At 48.4% G+C, this 22,510-nt stretch overlaps 1 protein-coding gene across 3 annotated transcripts in view; it reads right to left on the minus strand.

Moving 5' to 3' along the window:
- Positions 1 to 8,830: 8,830 nt before the first annotated feature.
- MGMT (O-6-methylguanine-DNA methyltransferase) overlaps positions 8,831 to 22,510 on the minus strand; it is a 138,406-nt gene continuing 124,726 nt past the window's right edge. For all 3 annotated transcript variants that reach the window (XM_032116460.1, XM_032116459.1, XM_032116458.1), the window contains exons 5-6: positions 16,408 to 16,547; positions 8,831 to 10,021 (exon numbers count right to left, since the gene is read on the minus strand). In XM_032116460.1, coding sequence (XP_031972351.1) covers positions 9,890 to 10,021; positions 16,408 to 16,547 — 272 coding nt within the window. In that variant the 3' untranslated portion in view covers positions 8,831 to 9,889. The remainder of the gene's footprint in view (positions 10,022 to 16,407; positions 16,548 to 22,510) is intronic.

Below are 22,510 nucleotides of genomic sequence, written 5' to 3' on the forward strand. Positions count from 1 at the left end.
CTTCCAGTACCTAAAGGGAGCTACAAGAAAGATGGAGAGAGACGATTTACAAGAGCCTGGAGTGCCAGGACAAGGGGGAATGGCTTCACACTGAGAGTAGGTTTAGATTAGATACTATGAACTAAAGGTTTGGGTGGGATATTGGGATGGAATTCTTCCCTAGGAGGGTGGGCAGGCCCTGGCACAGGGTGCCCAGAGCAGCTGGGGCTGCCCCTGGATCCCTGGCAGTGCCCAAGACCAGGCTGGACACTGGGGCTTGGAGCAGCCTGGGATAGTGGAAGGTGTCCCTGCCCAGGGGCTGGAAGTGGATGGGCTTTAAGGTCCCTTCCAACCCAACCCATTCCATGATTCTACAGTCTGGTTAACTACAACACACCATTTTCTGATGTCTGGGGTCAATTTGGCTCTGAAGTTTCCAGCCAGTTTTACCCAACACTGCTCCCTCTTAGCTTTGTATTTTAATTCCCCCCCCAGATCACCAAATTCAAGCCTGATACCTCTCATATTTTTTTACTGCCACTGGCAGGAAACAATTCAAAAGCCCTGAAAACACTGTCCAGGATAAAAGCTACCGGGCAGAGAGCAGGGCAGTTGAGTGAAATCAAGCTCAGTGGTTATGTAGGTCATTTCAAACACAGAATATTCTACCTGAAAGCACAGTGTATCAGTTAAGACAAAGCAATGGAAGTGCAGCATTTCCAAGCTATCGCTTCCTCTTGGCAGCTGCAATATTTTGTGTTTCAAGGAGGATGAATCAGGTTTTTCTTGGTAACAGTCAGAGGGAGGCTGCAGCCTCCGCTGGGCACTGCTCAACCCCAGCAGATGAGTGGCTGCAGGATCTCTACATCTTCTGCTCCAGCTTTGGCAAAAAAGGACTTTTCCAGAGCAATCCTGCAGTGGCTGACATGACATAAAGCTGTGAAAGACAGGATGCTGCTCATCCAAAAGAATCAGATTATGTACCTGGACTTCATCTGCTGCCTGGAGAAGAGAGACAACCAATTAGTCCAACACAGCTTCTTTGCCATACCCAGGCTGGAAAACAGATTGAAGGGGTCAGAAACATTCAGAAGGCTCCACATGATCTGACATTCGCCTTGTCACAATTTTCCTGACAACCAGAAGGTTGGAGGAGGTTTGCTGGTCATCGGCAGCGGCGGAACAGGAAGACTGATTGCCGAGCCGGGGATGAGGAGCTGCTCAATTAACAGCCTGCTCCTCCTCAAAGCAGCCACTTCTTCAGCAACTCAGGGTGGGCTTAGGCTGCTCATTTCGGAGGATAAACAGGCTGTAAACAGCTGTGGGAGTGAACAAACATGTCTGGAGTTTCCAGCCTCCTGATATTGCTGTGCAGAGACAGAGGTGATCTCCAGGCCGCGCGACGCTCGGAGGTTCAAACCTCATTCCAGTCCCATCCTCTTCTGCACTCGGCTGTATTTGCCCAATAACCTGCTGCAAAATGAAGTTTAAAGGCTGCAAAATGCAGACTTCCATGGCCAATATACCAGTTTCATTTCAATTTCTGCTTTTATTTTCCAGGTTGATTTTGGCCTCATTTAAATAGAGCTTTAAGCGGAACTACTTCTTTGTGGGGGAAGTTTCTCAGCCTTGGCCATGAGGGTGGGCACTCACCTCATATCTATGTAGATATATAGATATGGATCTATCTATTGTATCTATTTCAGATATAAAACCAGGATAGTTTTCTATTTCCCCATTTCTATTCTTCCCATCCCTCCTGCCACTCATCTGTCACAGCCACATGGGGTCCATCCTCCTCACTTTTGACACAGAAAGTAAAAAGGATAATAGTCCTCAGATCAGAAATTGTGTGTCCTATCAAAAACAGGACATCTTGATAGGCAGAGATTGAGATTCTCTCTCCTAAACCACGTTTCCTGATCCTGCTCCAAACTGCAGGCATGGAGCTCCTGAAGAGGCTGGATCTCTGTTCATCAGTGGTGGTCCATCTTTTGATCCACTGGGGTGTTTAGGATGGTAATTTTTGGATAAAGGTTTGAAAAAACCCAGCACAAATAAACCCTTCCAGTGGCAGAAATCCAGCCTTGGTCTGATGTTCAGTCACAGCTTCTGAAAAAGAGGAGTCCCCAGCACACACGGTCTTCTCCCTCCAAATTAATTTATATATTATATATTGTTATAAACTCACTCTATATTATATATTTTAAAATTTATTTGCGTGAAGAAGGCCACATTTCAGAAAGCCTTTCAAAAACAGTAAAAGCCACAACAGCTCAGCCTGAGGGGATGAGTTAAGGCCAAATTTCTGCAGGTTCTAGATAAAATAAAAGGCATTTTCTGTGTGTCCTCGGCACAGCCCTGACCCCGCCGGGCCCTTTGGCAGCACGAGGAGCCTCTGCTGGTGTCCCCCGGCTGCCGAGGGCGAGGCTGGGACATGATCTCTGCTGGGTCTCTGTGAATTACGGCGCTGGCCTGTGGGGTCACCTTCCTCTGCTCCTCGGGCTCCTCCTCATTCTGGGGCTGGGGGAGCCAAAGGGGCCAGGGGGCCGGGCACAGAAGCTGCTTTCCAGCCATCCCAGCTGATTACTGAGGCACCATCCATAGTCCAGCTGGGGAACACCAAGTTTGTTACCGTGTCGTCGCGACTCCGTCTGTAAATGATGCTTTGGTGCAGCAGCTCACGCCGCAATGTCCCGCTAATTCCTGCAAACCCCTGAGCCTCCTGAGGGCTCTGCCCACACAACTCTGGGCCACCTGCACTTTGGGGCAGGTGCTGACCTGGGCCCCTCGTGGGAAAACTTTCTCTGAGTAAAAATTAAAATGGTTTTGTGATCAAATTTTGCTTGTGAGCATTTTGTTCGGACGGGACAAAGGGATTTTTTTTCTGGGCACTATGAAGGAATCATTTCCTCCCACCAGTTATTTTGTCATGTAACTACTGAAAGGCTGCTGTGTGCTCACTGCGCCCCAAAATTCAGCCTGCATTTACCATGCTGATTGATGGGAGTTACAAAAGCACATAACGTGTTTGATTCATGAAGGCAGAAATAAGGACCACGTTTGAGGTTTATGCTTCCCAAAATCAAGGGCCATAATCAACACTGAACCTCCTGGAAAGGCTCAGCCACGAGAACAAAGTCGTAGAATCACAGAATCATGGAATGGTTTGGGTTGGATGGACCTTAAAGCCCATCCAGTGCCATGGGCAGGGACACCTCCCACTGTCCCAGGCTGCTCCCAGCCCCAATGTCCAGCCTGGCCTTGGGCACTGCCAGGGATCCAGAGGCAGCCACAGTTGCTCTGGGCAGTTGACAAAAACAATTCTCCAAACCATCCCAGGCTGCACCAATGGAAATTCAATGGGTTTCCTTTTGCTCTCTGGAGTTTTAAAGATTTGAGTCAAATTTGGACCCAAACCCACTTGGGATTCCCACTCCCGCTGTCCTGCCGTGGTGCTCCAGCCCTGGATCTGAGCAGGGCTGGGAGGGGCTGAGTGGAGCCGAATTCCAGATCGACTGAAATGCCCTACTTTGAAGTGAGAGACAAGATTCCGTGTGGAATTAGGTCATCCCGGCGCTCATCGGAAATGAAAATTACATCATCGTGCGGTGGCTCGTCCTCAGATAAAAGGGTTGCAGCTGTTTTCCTCATCAGCTCCCAGCAGCTCTGCGCTCGGGGTCATGCTGAGGGTTATTTTAATTAAACACAACCTCTCCCAGCCAGTCTGACCTCGGCTGGTGCCTAAGTTGGGTTGAGCCCCATCCTGGGGCTGGGCAGAGCCCCCGCACCGGGCTCGACCCTCACCTTCCTCCTTGTTCCTCCCACGCCAACCCAGCGAGCAGGAGCTCCTCTTTAATCTCCCCTGCTGCCATCTGCAGCGAGAATTTCAGCAAAAGAAAAGCAATTCCGCCTCAGACAACACCCCCAGCACGGGACCAGCTGGATGGGCGGCCCTGGCACCTCGCAGCATCCACGGGCAGTGGGAGGGATGGGCCAGCACCCCCTTTCCTGCGGGTTGGATGATGATTGATCCAGGAGAAGAGCCCAGCAGGAGTCCCCCACGCTCCCATCTCCTCCAGGAAAACTCGCAGCAACAAATAAAAAGCCCTGTTTAAAATAACTAAATAAGGCACTTAAAGAGGTTTTAAAAATTGATAACTCCACGCACGGGATCGATCTTAATGACTGCCCAGGTGGAACTTTTTTTTTTTTTTTTGTCTTCTGGCTTTTTTCAGCGCAAAAAACCCGAGCCGCCCACGCCAGCCATTAATGAGAAACGTTAAGGGCTTGTTAACAATGTCCTTTCATCAGCCCGAGGTGCTGCCAGCATCCCTCTCACGTCAATTTGCACCTCGTGGTCCAGCTCCTGCATCCCGGCCGCGGCTGATGGAGCGCAGACCCCCGGCTCCGGCCAGGCTGGGCACCTCCTCCGGCCCCGGCTCCGGCCAGGCTGGGCACCTCCTCCGGCCCCGGCTCCGGCCAGGCTGGGCACCTCCTCCGGCCCCGGCTCCGGTCAGGCTGGGCACCTCCTCCGGACCCCGGCTCCACATTCCCTCACACGGGACAGGGGCTGGTCTGGATCAGGCTCGGGAACAGCGCTGGCTCCCCATCCCTGCATCACCCCGGGTGGGCAAGGAGAAAAACGCGGGGGCTGCTCTCCCTTGATCCCCCTGGAGTAATAACTGGGGGAGGAAAAAGGATTTGGAAGAGTGGGAAAAGGAAATAGAGGATTCGTGTCTGGCTAAAAGTGTTGAGCAACAAAAACAAGGGGTAGGAAAAGGCAACCACGTGGAGAGCCAAGGTTTGAGGATAGGGAGGGATTAAGGGTTTTGCTAGGACACAGCTTCTGGGAAAAAAAAGAGGAGAGGGAAAAAAAAGTGAAGAAGAGAGGGAAAAAAAGAGAAAAAAGAAAAAAAGACAAAAAAGGAAAAAAGAAAAAAGAAAAAAAGACACAAAAGGAAAAAAGAAAAAAGACAAAAAGACAAAAAAGGAAGAAAGAAAAAAGACAAAAAAGGGAAAAAAAGAGAAAAAAGAAGAGAAAATAGAAAAAAAAAAAGAGGGGGAAAAAAAAGAAAACCAAAGAGGAATAAAGGAGGAAAAAAAAAGAGAACGGGAGGAATGTCGCTGTTCCCAGGCACACACTCCGTGTGGGTGTTTGTTTCTCACACCCTACACACGTTATTCCAAACCCAACCAGCAGCCGGGCCTTCGACAAGCTGCGTTTGCACATCAGCAGCGCCGAAATCTCCTCTCTAATGGCCAGGGAGGGGCTGCCAGGAATATTTGCCATTGTTTTTGAGCCGGCGCAGGGGCGGGGAGCGCAGGGCACGGCCCCTCACACGGCAGCCTCGGAACCTCATTTCTGCTCCATTTCTCCAAGAATATAAAAGCAATGACAATTAAACCTGTAAACGCAATTCTTCGAGGGTTTTTGCATTCCTGGAAGGTTCTTATTGGGAAATTATTCTTGAAATAGTCCCTAAACCTTACAGGATTCCCCTTGGAATGCCACGCTTTAAGTTTTTAAGGGGTTTTCTAAAGGTTTACTCATTTTCGCATTTTCTCTAAGGAAGCAGCTTTGCAACACCACCTTTCCCAATAAATAACCACGTTAATACCAAGTCTTTTGAAGCTGGGTGCAACACAGTATTTATAGATAATATAAATTTAAAATAGTGGGGAAAATGATTAAAAGTAGCAATCTGTGATTTTTCTAGAAGAAATAATAATCACAGAAGCACAGAATGGTTTGGGGTGAAAGGGATCTTAAAGAACATAATAGTAATGATGATAATAACAAAAATAATAATAAATGTTAACAGGAACAGTTTCAAATCACCACTCCTTATCTGTAACTTAACACAATTTGCACAGTGATGTATCCTACCAACAACATCAATTCCACTGACAGAAAATATCAATTATCACTTAAAAAAAAGTTCCTGATGCTTGAGAACCGCTTAAAAAAATTAAATGGAAACTTTTAAGGGCCAGATCTTTCTCGTCCCGATCAGATGACTAATTCCTCTAATTCCAAAGACCAGGAAATCTGGGCACATATCTAAAAACGTCCCCACCACGCCAATGAATCAGTTTTCTGTTCAAGATGCCTCCAGTCTGAGCTCATTATGCCGCAAACTCGGCGTGCATGGAAGTGATCTGTAACAATCCTGGAGCCTGGGGCCCTTTCCCATTTGGGATTGATACATGGGGTGGAATCTGCATTTTTCATCCTGGCATCGAACAGTACAACCAGTGTGGCTGCAGTTCTGCTGCAAATCTGATGCAGGAAATACAAGGGAGTCCTTCAAAAATATTCCCATTTGCCTTGGACTGGCTGCAGAGCCTGTTTGTATGGGGGGAAAAAAAGGACCTGCTGCAAAATTCAGTTTCTTCCCTGGTCAAGGGCATCTATTTCATTCTAAATGTAATTCTGCCAAAACAAATACTATTTTTGAATCTTTCATTATCCCTGGCCCTGGGAAGGGCTGCAGCAGCGTGCTGGTCCGGGATGCTGCAGGCCAGGATGTGCCATGTGCGTGGCCAGGCTGGATGGGGGCCTGGCAGGGCAGGGGAACCCAATTCCTGGGAAAAAAGCACAATGCTGGTGCCTGCCAGGGGGCAGGGGGGTTCATTTGTCACATACGGAGAGTGTGGGGGTGTTTCATCAGCTCCAGACACTGTCCCCAGCCCCACCCACGGGATGAAGACTCCTGGGCACCTGTGGGGGCAGAGAGTGACCCAAGCCCAAGCCCAAGCCCAACCCCTGCACCTCCTTGGCGTCGCATTATTTTATCACAACTTTATTTATACACACACGAAATGTGTCTATAGAAGCGTATGCACCCACGCCATTTGTCTTTTCTACAGATGTACACACGCACACACGCACACTCACAAACACACGCATTTCATTAATGCCAAATGGGTACTTGGCTGTTGAGGGTTATTTCCGTTCAAAGCCCCCCCAGTCCCTCCCGGTGCCCCCCAGACCCCCCAAACCTGGGGGGACCCGGCCCCGCCGCGGCCCCGGCCCCGCGCCCTCTGTCGGGCAGCGCGCGAACGGCACCGCCCGTCCCTGTCCCTGCATCCCTGCATCCCTGTATCCCTGTCCCTGTATCCCTGTCCCTGCATCCCTGTATCCCTGTATCCCTGTATCCCTGTCCCTGTATCCCTGTCCCTGTATCCCTGTATCCCTGTATCCCTGTCCCTGCATCCCTGTATCCCTGTATCCCTGTCCCTGTATCCCTGTATCCCTGTCCCTGTATCCCTGTCCCTGCATCCCTGTATCCCTGTATCCCTGTCCCTGTATCCCTGTCCCTGTATCCCTGTCCCTGCATCCCTGTATCCCTGTATCCCTGTATCCCTGTCCCTGTATCCCTGTATCCCTGTCCCTGTATCCCTGTCCCTGCATCCCTGTCCCTGTATCCCTGTCCCTATAGCCCTGTCCCTGTATCCCTGTATCCCTGTCCCTGTATCCCTGTCCCTGTATCCCTGTCCCTATAGCCCTGTCCCTGTCCCTATAGCCCTGTCCCTGTATCCCTGTCCCTGTATCCCTGTCCCTGTATCCCTGTCCCTGTATCCCTGTCCCTGTCCCTATAGCCCTGTCCCTGTATCCCTGTATCCCTGTATCCCTGTCCCTGCATCCCTGTCCCTGTATCCCTGTCCCTGTATCCCTGCCCCTGTATCCCTGTCCCTATAGCCCTGTCCCTGTCCCTATAGCCCTGTCCCTGCATCCCTGTCCCTGTATCCCTGTCCCTATAGCCCTGTCCCTGTATCCCTGTCCCTGCATCCCTGTCCCTGCATCCCTGTCCCTATAGCCCTGTCCCTGTCCCTATAGCCCTGTCCCTGTAGCCCTGTCCCTGTATCCCTGTCCCTATATCCCTGTCCCTGCCCTTATCCTTGTCCCTATCCCTGTTCCTGTCCTTATATCCCTGTCCCTATATCCCTGTCCTTATCCTTGTCCCTGTATCCCTGTCCCTGTCCTTACCCTTGTCCTTATCCTTGTCCCTATCCCCATCCCTGTCCTTATATCCATCCCTGTCCCTGTCCTTATCCTTGTCCTTATCCTTGTCCCCATCCCCATCCCTGTCCTTATATCCATCCCTGTCCCTGTCCTTATCCTTGTCCCTATCTCTGTCCCTGTCCTTATATCCCTGTCCCTGCTCCTGCCCCTGCTCCTGTCCATCCCTTCCTGGCTCTGTCCATCCCTGACTATCCCTGTCTCTGCCCATCCTTGTCCACCTCACCCGTCCCTCTCCATTCCTGACTGGCCCTGCCCCTCTCCCTGTCCATCCCTCCTTGTCCCTGTCCTATCCCTGTCTATCCCTGCCCTGTCCATCCCTGCCCATCCCTGTCCCTCTCTATCCCTGCCTGTCCCTGCCCACCCCGAATCTCTGCCTCAGAACAGGATTTCACTCCCAAAGTTGGCTGTTTCCCTGGGAAAGGCGCTACCCACCCCAAACCCAGCTCTCCCCATCCCCGTCCCCACAAAAACAAAGTCACATCCCTGAAAAAACCCAAATACCTGAAAAAAAACCCCATCGAGGGATGCAAATGTGGGAAAGGTTAAAGCTGACGTTTGCTGCCGCCTGCTTTTGGTGGCAGCATGTATCAGAGATATAAAGAAATAATAAAATACACCCAAACTGTACATATTATAAGGCCATATTTTTATCTCGGGGTTCTGGTGACACGTACAAACCACTTGAGCTTTGCTTCTGTGGTTTATATCGCCACAAGAAACCCTTGATAAAAATACAGCTTTATATTGTACAGTGGGGTATAGTTTATTTTCCCCATATATCACACCCTGTGTTTTATTTATAAACAGACCCAAAGACACTTGCACATGCAAAGCAGTTTTTTTATTGAAGTAATTCCGAGGTATCAATAACCCTGGATTAACTAACACATCGCCACACAATAATTTTTGGGGGGTAGCAATGGCCTTTCTAAAGAGACATCCATGAAAATATGATAAAACACATAAAAAAATCAGTATTTCCATGTTACAATTTACGATTCCCATACCGGAAATTTCAGCTTCTGGTGGCTCGTACTCGCAGAGAACCTTGCTAAAACCACCTCAAAATTTAGCTTTAATGTCTCTTGAATCCTTCCTACGGAGAGGCTACGGGAAATAAAGCTTTGGGTAACAGAGAAAAGCAGAAATCTGAAGGAAAACTCAAATGATAAAGGAATGTGCTGCTGATAAGGAAGCAACTACGATGAGCTTTTCAATATTTTGCTTAATTTGGCGAATCAAACCGCTCATCCAAAACGTACAGTTTTCCAGCAACACCTCTTCCCCTGCTGATGCAAAAAAAAAATATTCCCATCTCCCAGTCCAAAAAGAAAAGGCAGGAATAAGGAATTCAACAGCTGCCTGCTTTTGCATAGATCTCCCTGTGCCCCCCTAACTCCTGTTGAGGTAAAACACCATTTTATGCCCCAAAGTGGGGAGGGGGAGCTGGGCAGGGGCGGGCAGGGCCCAGCGTGCCAGGCTGGGCCGCCCCCGCCGCGAGCCAGACGCCTCCTCAGGGGGAAGCTTCCACCTCGTATTTGCCACATCCCTCCCACTCCCTTATCCCTGCTTTAATGGACATTAAAAATAGAACAAAACAGGACTGGAGATGGGAACAAAATCCATGCACAACAGGCCTGGATCGCTGTAGTCATTCTGCTGTAAAATGTAAAAACAAGAAAGGGCAGCCGAGCTGCCTCCCCCAGGACGCATCCCGCTTTTTTAATATAGTGGTGCCACCACACATTTCACTTTGGATGTTGCATTATATTTGTATGTCACTCAAATATTTACCATTTTTCTGAGTTCTGCTGGGTGCTCTGAGAGCTTGTTACAAGCCCAGGAGCCGTGGCTGTGTGGCGTGGCTGGTTAGTGGCCGCATCAACGCGTCAGCTTCTCCTTCTGCAGCTTCTCGTGGGACAGGAGCCACTCCTTCAGCAGGTGTCCCCCTCCGTAGCTGCCGGTGTCCCCGCTGCTGCGGATCACCCGGTGGCACGGGATGATGATGGGGATCTGCAAAACACACAAAAATCCGGGAGGAGCAAAGGGTGAGGCCAAGGGGAACGTGCGGGGAACGTGCCGGGAGCAACGGGATGCGGCCCTCGGTGCCCTGGTGGGGTCTGCCACAGGCTGGACTCGATGGGCTTGGTCTTTTCCAGCCTGAATGATGCTGTGGTTCCACGAGTCTATAAATCCAGCACTCTAAAATGCAGGAGCTGTGTGGCACCGGGCTTGCAGGGACACGGAGCAGCCACATCAGGGCCACGCTCCCGGCAGAGCACGAACGGAGCTGATCACCACCCCCGAGATCACCCCAGTTCTTAGGGAAAAAATAGACGTGGACAGGAATTTTAATACATAAAAATGATGTAAAGTCTTTAGAAGGATAAACCTGAGATATTAAACGCCATATATAAATTCTTCCCTGCAGCAGCAGGTTCTGCTGCCCCGTGCCAGCCAAGCCCTCAGTGCCCAGGGCGGGGGCCGATACCTCACAGACCCAAAATGCACGTGAGGAACTATTTAGATGGGATACTGGGAAGGAATTGTTCCCTGGGAGGGTGGGCCCGCCCTGGCACAGGGTGCCCAGAGCAGCTGAGGCTGCCCCTGGATCCCTGGCAGTGCCCAAGGCCAGGCTGGACACTGGGAGCAGCCTGGGACAGTGGGAGGTGTCCCTGCCCATGGCAGGGGTGGCACTGGGTGGGCTTTGGGGTCCCTTCCATTCTGGGATTCCATGATCATCCCAGGATTAGAGGACTTCTGGGAAAATACAGATTACTGAGAAGGGATCCCAGTGCCTCGGCTCCCTGGCAGATCCTCAGTGCAGCACCTCCACTTGTACCCCAGAGAAATTCTCTGGAAGACCAAGGCACCATTTATTATTTAGCAGCAAGTCAATCCAAAATGGGTTATGAATTTTTAAAACATCCAACAGGAGAAGTTTCACTCCGACCTAACCAATTCTAAGAACTCTTTTTCCCCCCCTCTCTGCCTTCTACTCCCTATCATTTACAACCACACGACACAGATTCTGCAAAATCAATGCCAGAAGTTACATAATGGACTGATAATGCAGAGAAGAACATAAATGTGGGGCTTTTTTTTTTATTTTTTTATTACAGGTGATTATCATAGCTGAAGTACACACCATAAAAACTGCAATACATCATCTCTAATCACGGGTGTGTTTTGGTAACTGCATAGTAATGGCATTGCAACGGTGGAGCTGGGACAACAGTAACTCACCCAAAAGGGCAGTTCTCACAAATCTGGATATTTCAAGTCAAAAATTGTAATTTATTTCTAAGCAGACACACAGACAAATTACACACTTTACCCTGACTCATTTTAATCCCATTTAATCATTACAGTTCAAGCACTGTGGTATATTTGAGCCGAAGTAGCTGAACAGCTTCTGGCCAGACCATAAATTGAGAGGATTTTATTTTTGGGGTGTTCCTTCAGTTTTCCTAACTGTTTTCAATGCCTGAAATTTAAAATCTTAATCTCAGCCCACATTAAATGGGAATAAACACAGGTGCTTATTGTTGATCAAGGTTTAAGTAAAAAATGCTTCCAGTATCTGCTTTATCTGGAGGTGGCAATGCCCCACATGATTCAGGCATCTGTGACAATTCCAGGGAGCACCAGTAAAAGCTTTGCTCCATGCCAGGCCATCCCACAGTTGCTTTATGACTTCTTCAAAGAAATTGTGGTTTTTTTTGCAAGTGTTTTTCTGTTTTAGGGTTTCTCTGCCTTTACACTCCCCGCAGTTACTGCAGGAGGCTTGGCTTGACAAAGCCATAATAATACATCGTAGAACATCTCTGAGGTTCATTTGCAGTCCTTTAAAAATACACATAGTGAAGCAGCAGATTTTGGTGGTAAGGTTATAAATCTCGGTGGAGAAAAAAAAAAAAGGACTTTGTTTTCAAATGTGGGGTCTTGGATGATCCCTGGGTGGGTGCAGGACCCGTTCACAGCACAGGGAAATGGGGCTGAGCTGCTCACCACCAAGCGAAAAAGAGGAGGGATGAAATAAATGCCACTTTTTTCCATGCCCAAACCAAAGAATTCCATGCTGAGATTGTCCCAACACAAGCACCCACCCGTCACCCTCCACAGCTCTGGATGTAGAAGTGGTACAAAGACCATACCAGCACTGCAATTTAAAAATATTGAATATTGCTTCAGTTTGGCTTAATTGTGGTGACAACGTTCAGCCTACTAAAATAATTAAACCTGCTAAAATTTATTAGGGCCCTAAGGACATTTTAGAGGGAGAACTACCCTAGTCTGGAGCTTTAATGCCTCAGCTACATTTAATGTAATTTTTATCAATAACCAAGCAGCTCATAATATTATAGTGCTGCTGAAATCTTCATGCTGTGAAATCTAATTCCTCTACTCCACGAATCCATCACACACACAGCCCCTACCTCAAACGCTATAAAACTTCCAAACCCAAAGATTTGTCTCCAACAAAAAAATAACATGAAGAAGCCCTCGGATCGATGCTGGAGTCCCTCTGATTCGGGCACCAGCTGAATATTTTCTCCAACTTCGCTTTTGTTCTTCTGGGTAGAGGCCCACAAGGGAAAGAGCTTGTTTTCACTCGCAGCCTCATCAATACCTAAATCCTGGTGAACAAGTGACACTGAGAAGCTGTAATCAATAGCTCCCTGTGCGTTTTTTCTTCTGGTCAAATGGTTCAGCACTACTGACAGCCCTGACACTCGGAACATGATGCTAAATCTTTATCAACAGCCATCTGGGTGAGTGGCAGAACAAGGCTGGGCCGGTCATTAACGCTCATGGCGATCTGTGAATAAACCAACTCCTCCAGAATGCGTTTGTTTAGGGGAAAAAGGTGGGGGGAAAACTCCCTGCCCATGGGATTGATCACTCTGAACTGCATTTAGCAAGTTCTGGTGCTCTGGTCGTTCCCAGTGTTCAGTTTGAGGCGAGGGAACCGTCCCATGGCACAGCTGAAGGTCTGGAGAGCTCCTGCTCCAGGCCATAATGGAAACAGCTGAGGTATCACATTGAGACACACTCAGCAAAAAAGAGTCTTGTGGTTTGCTCGTGTCACAGAATCCCAGACTGGCTTGGGCTGGAAGGGATCTTAAAGATGATCCAGTTCCACCCCCTGCTTTTTCTCCCCCTCTTCCCCAGCAGAAACAAATCCTGTGATGTGACCCAAGGTGGGTCCCAGGTTATCACCAGCCACCAAAGGCAGTGCAGATGTTAGGAATGAAAATATTAGAAGGTTCTTCCCCCAGAGGGTGCTGGGCACTGCCCAGGCTCCCCAGGGAATGGGCACGGCCCCGAGGCTGCCAGAGCTCCAGGAGCGTTTGGACAGCGCTGCCAGGGATGCCCAGGCTGGGGTTGTTGGGGGGTCTGTGCAGGGACAGGGGCTGGATCCATGATCCCTGTGGGTCCCTTCCTGCTCAGGACATTCCATGATTCCATGAATGAGCACACAGGTCCTTCTATGTGTCCACAATGCTTCAGATCCACCCTTCACAATCTTCTCACAAGTGCACGACTGCTCCCCCAGTGCTCAATACATTTTGCCTGAATATCCATGGTGTAGCTCAATATTATATCCATGACTCAGGATGGATTGATGTAATACCCCTGATTTAGGACAGACTGATACCAGCACCAGGCTGTGCCCCTGGCTGGGGTGAGCCCAAGGAGCAGCACAGTTGCAGAGGGCACAAACCCAGCGCAGGCAGCTCTGAGTGCCGTGATCAGACCGCTGAAGACATCTTATTTAAGGCACAGAACACTCATTTAGGATGGCCTTGGACTAATCAGCCCAACATTCTCCATTTCCCATGAGCCTCTGTGATTTCTTTTTGATCCTCCTCTACCAGTCTAATGAGATTTTTAATTGAACTTTATGGGTTCCCTTTGAGGACCACAGACCTTGCAATCACTGTGAACCACAGCAAACTCCGGGAAGTTTCTCCTGCGAAAGGTGAGCCATCCCCACCCTGTCCTGGGCATAAACTGAGGCAGCTGCTGCTGGCACCTCTTTCACCTTCTCCTAAAGCTGAAGGTCAGCCCATGAATTATGTGAAGCACCCCAGCTTCCAGGGGAAACCTGTGGGATGTACACTGCCCAAACTAAAGACCAAGCCTTGATTTGTAGGAGGGAGAAACAGGCTGGTATCTGGTGGAGAAAGGTGAGATTTGTGATTTTATCCAAGTGTTTGAGGGATGATGTGGGACGCCCGGCTCAGGGTTATTTCAAAGGGTCCTTCTTCCTGGTACTACCACCCTCACTAAATCAGGTTTATCACAAATCCATCTACCACTACCCCAGGCTGCTCCAAGCCCCATCCAACCTGGCCTTGAGCACTTCCAGGGATGGGTTTGGGGTTTGGACTGAGGGTTTAGACCCTGGGTGGTTACTGAGGAATCTCTGACCTCCCGTGTTGTTTTCACACTGGTCCTCTCAGTATTTTCTTTAATAACATTTGTATGAGGCTGCAACGTAGAGGAGTTGCAAACTGGGTCAGAAAATCTGTTTTTGCAAGAGTTGATGGCTTTATATATAGAACTAACAAAGGTGAGGGGGTTTTCTGCAGTGCCACAATTTATCTTTATATTTCACCTCATGCATAAAATCCGTGCGCATTACGCACAGCCAACCTGCACAGGATGGCTCACAGGTGAAGGACCAGGGAGACATTTCTGTGGGAAATACGAGGAGCAGTGAACAGTTGCTCACACTGAAGTGCAAAAGGACGATGTGTGTGTTTGCACGTGGAATATGGATGGAATTTCAGATTACCTCCAGGAGATGAGCACTGGCAAAATTGTGGTTTGCGATGGGCAGGACTCTCATTATAGTACTGATTTTTTTTTTTTTTTTTTTAATCATCAGCTTTCTATGATGAAATATTGAGGTGGTATTATATTAATACAGCTCTTTTTCCCTACAGCTATACATTATTATCTATAACTATAGCTTAAAAATTTTCTGCTGGGGACAGAAACCACTGTGGCCACGGTATGGGCTGGGAAATGGCAATAATAACTAGGACCCCATTTAAAAAAACTGCAGTAGCTTTGCTGTATATTTTCAGAACTATTTTCATCCTTCCTCACAGGGGAAAAAGCAGGAATTTTCACACCACAACCTGCTGTTACCGCTACTTTGGATGCTGCTGCTCCACTGCAGCCTGAGGGCAAAGCTGGGTACATTTCTAGGCAATAGCAATTACATCTCCTTTTGCACAACGCTGGATTGTTATTCTTTGAGAACTGTTTCCTGCAGGTTTGCATCGGATTGCCTCATCTTAATGTACACCAGATTATATTGGAAAGCATTCCATCATATTAAAATAGTTTGTATTGTCAAGTACAATGTGGGGCATTGACAAAACGCTGCTCTGTGCTGCTTATAGGAGCTGCTTCAAAGGGAGATCTGATGGATGCTGGGAATACCAGGGTGGCCGTACAGCCCAACCCCACAAGGACTTGTGTGGGTCTCCCTGGCTGGGTGCTACCCATGGGGAACTGTGCAATAAGATGGCCTTTAAGGTCCCTTCCAACCTGAATTGTTCTGGGGTTCTGTGACCCTGTGGCTTTAGGGAATTGAACTGCTCCTCAAACAGTGCAGGTCCACCCATCTGAGCCCCCAAACCCTGCCAGCCAGGATGGGGCTGATCCCAACCCAGGCACACCGGGACACAGCACCCACTGAACCACACACCAGCTTCAGACACCAGCCTGGGTGACTCAGGTGCATGAATACACCTGAAAAGCCACACCCAGATGAAGAAAAGGGAAAGATAATTACTGGGGAAACGGACAGAGATCAATTAGTGTAACATAATGTTTTTCCAAAATCCACAGGCCTAACCCAGAGTGCTGCTCCCTCCAGCTGGTTTGGGTTGGAACTCACCTCCAGAATTCCAGACTGGTTTGGGCTGGAAGGGACCTTAGAGCTCATTCCATTCCACCCCCTGCCATGGGCAGGGACACCTTCCACTAGCCCAGGGTGCTCCTGGCCTTGTTTTCAGAATCATATTTATGCCAGAGTGGATGGACTGTTTTTAACATGACCAGAACCACTCATAACCTGCCAAATAAGGTCCATGTGGAAGACAAAAAACTTCCCTGACCTAAAAATACATAAGAAAGTTTGAGAACAACAAACTGTGCAGAGGCTGGTGAGTAACAGAAGTGCTTCTCTTCCCAACCCAACACCGTAAGTGGTAGGGCATAAATCACTCTAAACTGGGCTGTGCATTATTGCTGATTAAAAACATGGCAGACCAGGTTTCAGAGCAGATAAATTTAATCTAATGACATTCAGCCTGCAGAGCTCTCTAAATCCAGCATCTCCCACCAGCTTGGGCTGGAAGGTGCCGTGGACTCACCGGGTTGCTCCTCATGGCTCCTCCCACGGCTCTGGCTGCTCGGCTGTTGCCAGCAAGATCTGCCAGCTGCTTGTAGGAAACGGCCTCCCCAAACTTCACATCGTTCAGCAGGGTCCACAGCACCTGCCTGGTGAAGGAGTCTGCAAGGCAAAGGGAGTGAGTGCTGCTTGACTGCAGAAATCAGGATGAAACAGTCAAAAATCCCAACGCCAAGAGAGGCTCAATGGCAGTTTTCCAGTTTAAATTGGAGCAGCCCCGTGCACTGTCCTGTTATTGTGCCCTATATGACTACATTTAAATGCATGATTATCAGAGAGAGCGCTTGGAGTAACCGATCACTATAAAAAAGGGATTTAAGGCTTTGATTTTCCTCTATTTTTAATTTGCTTCGAGTACAATTATCCTGTTAACTCGTACAATGTGGTTTTTCCCATTAAATCGGCGGAGTACAAATTAGCATAGAGTCAAATTAAAAGGGAAGGAATAAGTGGCTGTACCTATCTGACAAAGGCCTGGCATCTCCAGCTAATTTCCAACTTCAGCTGGGACGCGGCAGAGACGCCCTAGAGCCAGCGCTCTCCGAATTACCCCGGCTGGCTGCGTTCCACCGTGGAGACCCCCGAGCTACTGCTCAGCCCTGCACACACTGCCAAGTGGAAGGACTGGCTGTGACCTTGAACGTCCTGCACATCCTTGGTGATACAGGGGGAAAAGAAAATGTAATGTGTCGGCCATTATTTTAATTTTAGTTCGGCAGCAAATTGCTTTAAGTGTTCCAATTGCTGAAATAATGAACAAGCAAATGCATTAGGAGCTGCTCGCTTCGGCATCTCAGGGTGTTACCCAGCTCAGGATTGTTTTGAGGAAGGAAAAGGCACAGTCCTGTTTGGATTTGAGTTGGGTTGAACACCTCTTGCTCTTCCAAGGCACTCGGAAAAGCTTTGAAGAGCTAACTTGTGGATAACTTACTGAGAGGAGTGAGCTGGTGACTGAAAAAGGGAAAAAAAAGGAGAAGAGACCCCTTCCCCCAGCTGAGAGCCTCAGCCTCCTGCTCTGGCAAAGAAACAAACTGATTAAAACCATTTTCTTTCTTTAGTTGTCAAAAAAGACATTGATTACCTTCTGTGGGAAGGTAAAGAAATGTGATTTTGTTCTTAAAGGAAACCCATACGGCGTTATGTGTGTGTTAAATAATAAAAATCACTTCTTAACTGAAGGGAATGATAATCACTTCATTGAAAAAATCTGTTTAGTCTTTATTATAACATTAAGCAAATTAAACATCAGCATAATCCAGGTGATACGAGAAAAGGGTCATCAAAGAAATTAACTTTGTTGTTCATTAATTTACATGGATTAGTAGAGGGCAAAGAGATAGCAAATCTGCTCTAGTTTTTTATGATATAATTTCAAACTGTACACCATTTGTGGCAGTAGGGTGACTTTGGGGTTAATCAGACTGATTTGTCCTTTTAATTGCTTTCTATTCAAAGAAAATTCATTAGATAATGTTCTCTTCAAAATTCATGAATCAATTTAACTGAAGAAACCACATTAACAGCTTTGGGTTCATTAGCACAAGCAGTTGTGTTACTGGCTGATTGCTACGAGGCTTTCCTTAGGCAAACAGATTTTGTTTACTGTGATTCCTTCAGAAAGGTTTATTTCAAACCAAATTGGTCCTCACTATTTTTTTAACCTTTTTAATCTGGCAGGATTAGCTTTAACCCCCCTGCTCAGGGGTCCTGGGGATGCCTTGATGGCATCTTTTAAACAACCAACACCCAGTGCAGAAAATCCCCTTCTTACCCTCAGTTTTGGCAGGTTGGGATGGGATGGACCTGAAACTTCTGGGAACCTGCTGGAATCAGGGAGAAAAGGGAACAAAGTGCATCTGGACACGGAGCAGCTGAGGGAGGATGGGGCAGCTCCAGAGCCCCCAGCACCAGAGTGCCTCGTGATGCCCAAACTCCCGAGGATGGGCTGACACAGGGACACAGATTATCCTCCTCTCACAGACAGGGGCACAGATTATCCACTTGCCAGAGCCACTGCACATTTTTCATGGCAGAAGATGCCCTGCCTCTGCTCCCACATAAAACACTCGTGAAGTTAAGAGTTCAAAAGAATGAAATATTTAGCGATCATGCACATCATGTTGGAAATGTATCTGAAAACTCAGTTTCATCCTGTGGGGAGCAAATGCATTAATTAGTTTAAGCAGCTCGAAGAGACAGTGCCAAATACTGTTATTAAACTGTCTGCAAGTGTGAGTGCCTGTGAGCACAACCTGCCCAAATGAGATGGCTGAACTTTCCCCAATTTTCACCGTGTGCCAACGTTTTATGCTGATAAATCTCGTTATAAAAGGCTGTAAAATCCCCACATAAAAATGAACACACAGGAATTCTCTGGTTCCACAAGAATTTGATGTCCTGGGGAGGCCGATGCCAGCGGAGCCACGGCTGAACTGAACCACGACTGGCAGCACCACGAGGTTTTGTCCTTCCTGTGCCCCCACCTGCACGTGGTGTCAGCAAACCCCCCCTCCAGGTGACCCCTGACCTCCCAGTGCCAAGGGACACCTCCCACTGTGCCAGGCTGCTCCCAGCCCCAATGTCCAGCCTGGCCTTGGGCACTGCCAGGGATCCAGGGGCAGCCACAGCTGCTCTGGGCACCCTGTGCCAGGACCTGCCCACCCTCCTAGGGAAGAATATTTACAGGTAAATTTTAAGTTCCAAGAAAGGACCTACCCTGAACCTGCTGTTGATGCCTAAATCTCCAACGTCCGTCCTAACAGCCCACTGGACCTTAATTCTCCATACAAACATGTTAAATCCATGGGGATAATGGAGAGAAAATCAATTTTCCTTGAACACCAGCTGTATCATAACTTTTAACAGTGTAATTGAAGGTGGTAATTAGTCCAAAGAAGTAAAATCATACACTTCCAACTAATAATCACAGAATTATGGAAGGGTCTGGGTTGGAAGGGACCTTAAAGATCATCTCATTCCACGCCCTGCCATGGGCAGGGACACCTTCCACCAGACAATGTGTTTGTATCTCATCTCTAACAAACATTTTTGGTGTTGGTGAGGGGCTCAGTCCTTCAGGACTCAGGATGGATGAGGGAAGAGCAGAGGGACCAGTGCCAGTCCCTTCCTGCCCCCTCTGTATCTCCCCACACAGATCTTGGGGCCAGAGAGCTTCCAAAAACCCCACAGCTTCACTTTCCATCCTTTTTAATCTCTTTGATTAGGAGGAATTAAAGACAGCCTGTTTTTTTCCTCCCCCTCAACACTGATTGCTGGGAATGTTAGTTTTTGTTTGTCATGTTGGTTTATTTTTGTGTGGGTTTTTTTTTCTTTTCTTTTCTTTTTGTTTGTTTGTTTTCCCCCCAGAGTTTTGCAAATGCAAAGACAGTTATAAACACTTGTTCCTCCTCAGCAGCTCTTTCACAGCCTGCCTGGGGTACTACACAGACAACTCTTCTTGTTGGTTTTTTCCACTTACTGGTTTTCACTCTTATTACTATTAGTAAGAAAAACCCTCGAACATTCAAGCACAACAGTTCAAAAATACCCAAATCTGTCTAGAAAACAGCAGTTCCCCCTGCAGCAGCAGCTTCCACCTAAGCCAGAAAACTCAAATTGGCTCTGGGATCTGGGAAGAACAGATTCACACTCAAATTGCAGAACTTTCACTGACACCAAGCAATGGTGTAAACAATGAATCCAAGCAAGAAAACGGATTTTTAGCAATTTTGAGCTTTTTTTACTATTAAAGCCATGTTAAACCTGCCACCCTATCCCAGACTGACCTAGCAAGTGATACGTGGAGAGATAATTGTTTAATCCAAACATTTTGCTCTTGTTGAGGCACTTCCCATCCCTGGCAGTGCCCAAGGCCAGGCTGGACATTGGGGCTGGGAGCAGCCTGGGACAGTGGGAGGTGTCCCTGCCACGGCAGGGGTGGGCACTGGATGGGCTCTGAGGTCCCTTCCAACCCAAACCAGGCTGTGATCCCAAGAAATACCAGGCACTTTTATTAAGCTTTTATGTACTGCCTATGCATGTATGTTTGAAAAATCTCCTGTAGTAGAACAGAAACACAACTATAATGTATAAACTTGCTGTCTGTCTGTATCACTTCAGTGAAAAATGGACCAAAACGCTTCCTTTTAACACCTCTAACATCCAGGCTGGCTCACACTGAGTGCGAGCTACATTAAAACCCAATTAATGGGAGCTGTTCCCGATCTGTGGTTTAACACAGTTTTACACATGGTTCCCTTCAGATTTCTGAGGGGGTTGTGGGGCCAAATTCTATCCTTAGAAGCAAGGAACACTCCCTGGAGCTCATCCAGCAGTATTTCTGCAGGTTAAACTGCATGGAAGGCGGCGGGTGTTTAACTCGAGCAGTAACTGATATTCTGACCCATTTTTTACACAATACCCTCAATAGCAGTTTACTACAACTTGCAAGAGCAGGTGTAATTTTCCAGCTGATGGAAATGAGGAGTTGGATGCTGAGCAGCAGCCCTTGGACCTCGCTGTCCATGGGAACTCCCCCGTACTCCCACTTCCAAACCCAAACCCAAACAAGGCTTTGCACAAACCACGACTCCTTCAACATCAGCAGCTCCAGCTAAGCTGAACATTCACACCAGGACACTTCTGGACAGGCTGGGGTTGGATTTGGGAGTCTGTGGATGGAGGAATTGCAAAGCACTTGCCGAGTCCCTGCTGGTTGCCACAGCACTCCTTGGCAGGTGGTTGGTGAGGCTCTGAGCAGCCCTGGTGTGGTTCCACCAAGAAGCCACCTGATTATCCCCTGACCTGCAATTGCTCCAGGAGAGGAGAACAAATGCTCTGGATGAAGAGACAGAGGAAACACCAGTCTCTTCCCAGCCAACAACCTGTGGCAGCCAAGGTTTGCACTGCAGAGAGGATGGGGGGAAGTGCAAAATCAATTTATTGTTCTCTGACATCAGTTTTGTGCTGATTCCTGAGAATCCAGCCCGTTTTCCTGCACTAAGATTTCCCTTAGCACACCTGTACTCAGAGATCTGGAGAGCCTCCTCCTTGGCATTCCTTCCCTCTCCTCCACTCTCCTGAGACCCCACCTGCAGTGCTGCATCCAGCTCTGGTGTTCCCAACTGGAGAAGGACATGGAGCGAGTCCAAAGGAGGCCACGGAGATGCTCCAAGGGCTGGAGCCCCTCTGGAGACAACCTGGGAGAACTGGCAGTCTCCAGCTCCAGAGAGATGCTTGAGCCAATTCCAGTGCCTAAAGGGGCATCAAGAGAGCTGGAGAGAGACCTGGGACATGGGCAGGGAGTGCCAGGACAAAGGGAAACAGCCTCAAGTTGCTTTAACCATGGAAGGTTTAGGTCAGAGATTAGGGAAAATTTCCTCACCCAAAGGGCTGCCCAGGCCTGGCAGAGCTGCCCAGGGAAGGGGTGAGTCCCCATCCCTGGAGGGCTTTAAAAGCCCTGTGGATGTGGCACTTGGGGACATGGGGCAGTGGTGGCCTGGGCAGTGCTGGGATGGTTGGACTCCACGGTCTTGGAGGACTTTTCCAACCTGAACAATCCTGTGATTCTACTTCTCCATCTGCATCTCTCCCACAACAAAGCTGCCTGACCCCAGCACTGCTGCTGGAGACCCAACAACTCCAAGTATTTCAAGTGCACAACATCCCAATGAACATCCAAACTACAAAGCCTCTCCAGTTTCCATTTTCCACCTTTCAGCCACGGAGCAGCCTGAAATAAACAGGTTCCAGGAAGAGTTAAGGCCAGATCTGCTCACTTGAGGCACACAGCAAGCCTCGTCAGGCTCAGCATCACTTCCCTCTCAGGAATATAAATGCTCTGACAATCTCAGTGTCATCCCCAGGGCACAGGGACACAATCTCACACCTCACCTTGTCTCAACACCCTCAGAAATGAGCACTCTGGGGGAGCTGTGCTCTGCCCAGGTAAGGCTCAGGTGGGCACCCCGCCTCCAGCAGCAACATTTACATTTTGTGTTTCTCTAACTCAACCCTTTTAGTATTTCATTTACACAAAAAGAGGAGGAAAAAAAAAAACCCAAAAC

Source organism: Corvus moneduloides, chromosome 8 (genome assembly GCF_009650955.1).
Source record: "Corvus moneduloides isolate bCorMon1 chromosome 8, bCorMon1.pri, whole genome shotgun sequence".
Classification (NCBI taxonomy): domain Eukaryota; kingdom Metazoa; phylum Chordata; class Aves; order Passeriformes; family Corvidae; genus Corvus; species Corvus moneduloides.